The 4,036-nt window shown below is 34.1% G+C and overlaps 1 protein-coding gene across 1 annotated transcript; it reads left to right on the top strand.

The window, feature by feature from the left end:
• The first annotated feature begins 1,755 nt into the window (after nucleotides 1-1,755).
• On the top strand, nucleotides 1,756-2,247 carry LOC108466063 (F-box/LRR-repeat protein At3g59200-like). The gene has a single exon (XM_017766432.2). It carries the CDS (start codon nucleotides 1,756-1,758, stop codon nucleotides 2,245-2,247), a length of 492 nt encoding a protein of 163 aa, XP_017621921.2.
• Nucleotides 2,248-4,036: the final 1,789 nt, after the last annotated feature.

Genomic DNA, 4,036 nt, shown 5'->3' with positions numbered 1-4,036 from the left:
TTGCCAACTTGTTATAATATCAATAATAGAACTGATTCCTCAATAATCTTTTTTCAGTTTGTAGGTCAATGAGTCTATTACTACTGGAGGTGTTGTTATACTATTATATCGATATGTAATAATTAAAAAAAAAAATTGATTGCAAAAACTATCAAAATAACCTTTCACTTTGAAGCACACACAACCTGAGACATCTAACACCAATGCAAACAAACTGATCGTCAGGAAACATCGATCACTATCAAGCTTTAAGTAACAAAGGTCTCCTTACTCTTGGTTTTGCCAAAGCATCAGCCATACCATTACCATGCTGGTGAACAAATGCAAAGTGAACTTAAACTAACTATTTAATACAACGATCTATACCCATGAATAAATGCCATAACGCCCGCGGCCTACGAGTCCTTTCCAGCAACGACTCCAAAGCATCACATGAACTAGATTTGATAATAAGAGGGAGTTTCACATGCCATCCAATGTCAATATATATTTCCAAGGCAGTATTAATAGCCATTACCTTTGCCATTTCCGATCTCATAGCTTTAACCAGTCCAGAAAACAATGTATGAGCCACTCCTTTCTCATCTGTCAACACCCCACCACATCCAACTTCATCCTCCATAACTACGCCTATCATGTTTGACTTCATCCACCCGAGGAAAGGTGGACCCCACTAAAAAACAACATCGTTGACTTTACTTTTTGAAGACCTGCATTTTGCAAGGCAATACCACCAAGATCTCTCTATAAATTGAATGTTGTCATGAATCGTCCTTTCCCACATCAGAGATCTCATTTTCGAACAACATAGCAATGTATAAAGATTTTTCGATGTTCTGTTAAATACTTTATCATTACAAGCCAACCACACTGTCCAACATGTTGTCAAAACTGATATCAGCCATAAACTTTTCTGGAAACTTATCAATTTCACATTAAAGCAGAACTAAAAAAATTTAGCAAAGCAAGCAACAAATTTCCACTGAATACCCCACCAATGGAAAATCCTCAACCAAAATCCATCAATAAATTTGCATTTAAAGAAAAGGTGATCCGTGCACTCCGTCTCTCTATCACAGCAGGGACATCCAGTTTTTGTCTAGTCCACAATCACACCACGACTAAGTAGAAACTCCTTAGTTGGAATACGATCTATAGCCAACATCTACAAGAAATTTCGTACTCTTGGGGAGACCTTTAGCTTCCATATTCTGTCGAAAAGGAAATCATTATCTTTCATCTCTTCATTAATCAGTAAAGAAGATAAATTCTAACTGCCCATTGCTGTCATTAATCCAAATTAATCCAAATCAATTAATTGCTTGTAACGAATAGGAATACGAATACTTAAACCAAACTTCATACCAGAGCGATGGTAAATGTCTTTAGAGTAGGTAAAAGTTAAGGGACCAATTTTGATATTAACATAAATCTTATATAAAGGTACGGAAATACGAAAATACTCGTCTCTTTTGACATTTAACACTAAATTTTTGCATACCTAGCCGCTTCTACAAAAGCAAAGACGTTTCTCTTTGTTTCTTCTACAAATCCGAGGCTGTGGCTGGCACCGCCACCCACGGCCGCCGTCAGCATTCTCTGCTCTTCTTCCCGGGCCTCATCTATTCTCAAGTCTCCAAAGTTTGCTCCGAAGCCAGACATAATCTAGTGAAGCCGAACGACAAAACAAAAGCGAAAAACTCTCTGGTTCCTATCGCCTGCCGTCGGACCGGTCTGTAGTTTTTTTTTTATATTATGGCGATGTGTGTCGAAGACAGGATCAGTAGTTTTCCGGATCCTATTCTTTGTCATATTTTGTCATTCCTTCCCATTAAAGAAGCAGTTCGAACCTCTATTATTTCAACCAAGTGGAGATACCTCTTTGCTTCAATTTCTACCATTAAATTTGAGGGTTATTCAATGAGTGGTTTGACTGACAGAAATATGGACAGCTTCAAGAACTTTGTTGATAGTTTATTGAAACCCCCCGATCAGGTAAGATTAGATTGCTTTAGGCTAAGTCATGAGATTTGTTCATGGAATGATGGAGATCATGATTTTGATATCTCTGGTTGGATATGTGCTGCATTGTGCCGTGGTGTTAAGGAAATTGAATTGCAGTTAAGTTATCTTGAGGATATTTTACCAGCTGTTTTATTCACTAGCCGCTCACTGGTGACACTGAAATTGGATGCAGTAGGTCATAAGTTTAAGTTCCCATCTGACGTTTGTCTAGGGAATCTTTAGACTTTGCACTTTAGAGACTCATTTTTCGGTGATTCCATTCATAGGTTAATTTCCAATTGCCATGTCTTAGAAGATTTGGCTTTTATTGAATGTGATTTTTATAATATAAGCAAGATCAATATCCAAATTCCTTCGCTTAAGAGATTGATTTTAGATTTTGATCTCGGAGAATCCGGAGGTTTAAATTATGTAGTGGTGATTAATGCTCCAAATCTTGTTTATTTCCAATATACTGACGTTGTAGCAAAAGGTTATACTTTGAGTACCATGAAGACTCTAGAAAAAGCTCATATTACCATCTGCGGATGTGATACCATTGATTCTCAAACAATTGGAACTCATCTTATTCAAGGAATTTGCAATGTACGGTTCTACGTTTAACCATTAATGAAGGGGTTAGTAAACTTAGTATTCATGTGTTTTTTTGTCCTTTTTAACATTATATAACAACTCGAAGTTTGTGTGTGCAGATTTTCCGAACAAGTCTACTTCCTATATTTCACAACCTTATTGAATTCAAATTTATTGGTCATGGTTTTAATGGGATAGAAATTTGGCTTGTGAAGTTTTTACATCGTGTGCCGAATCTAAAGACACTTACCCTCAATTTTTTGGTATGAAGTCTTTGTCAATGTACGTGTATTTGTTGCAATTAATTGTTTTAGTGTCAATTACGTCCACAATTACATAAACTTACAAGAAATCAAAAGCATGTTCGGGATCATCTAAATTCATGGTACAAACCAAATAACTTTTTTTCTTTATGTCATGATTTTAGGTTGTTGCGGGAACTTAATGGAAGGCTTTAGAAGTTCCTTCTTGTTTGTCATTTCACCTCAAGGAGATTGAAATTTCAAGCTTTAACACACATATGATTGAAATGGTTAGTTATTTCTTGGATAATGCAATGATTCTGGAAAATCTCATAATAAGTATGGATACCCTGACTGTGACACAGAAAAAGAAAGCCTGCAGTTAGTAAAAAGTACAAAGAAATGTTTAAAACTAGTTGTGATTTTGTAGTACTGTTTTATATTATAATTAGGACTTTGTCTGGTTTGATTTTATATAGATGTGTTGTTTGTCATATATATTTCACTCTTAACATCCGATACATTCACTAATGGCAATAGACTATACCTGATGATTGGTCTATATATGTATATTGCAGCCAAAAATAGCCTTTGAAATCAATATGTAGTCCCATGATTGGCAAAATAGAAACATATATTAATTTGTAAGAAACAATCATATAATATGCATTTCGCAAGAGAAGTTGTGATAGGAAGAACATCAGATTGATTTGGAAGCTCTCAAGCTACTGGGATTTGTACATTCTTAACAGCAAAGAAATTGTTACTAATTAATCTCAAGCTATTGGGATTTGTACATTTATTAACAGTGTTTTTAGATACTATATATATATATATATATATAACTAAGATATTCACTTTGATCATTAATGCTTGTTATTTTAGGAAATATCTATTTCAAATATTTAATAAAACTAAACTCAAGCACCTATGTGAAAAAAATCACAAAATACATGAAAAAGCCATAATAAAATAATTAATATGAAATGGGGTCATACACGGATTGAATAAAAAGAAAAGAAAGACACCCTCTTTATGACGATAGCCAGTGGCTTATTATTATTTGTTTGCCTTGTTCACTTATGTTGTTATGTTATAATATTTTAATTATAGTAAGTTAAATGTGGCATGTTAAATTATTATTTTAAACGAAAATTTTAAGTTAAATTTTATAATTGGTCACTATATTTTTTTAT

This window comes from Gossypium arboreum, chromosome 3, assembly GCF_025698485.1.
Source record: "Gossypium arboreum isolate Shixiya-1 chromosome 3, ASM2569848v2, whole genome shotgun sequence".
NCBI classification, from domain to species: domain Eukaryota; kingdom Viridiplantae; phylum Streptophyta; class Magnoliopsida; order Malvales; family Malvaceae; genus Gossypium; species Gossypium arboreum.
This window is presented reverse-complemented; position numbering and strand designations above follow the sequence as displayed.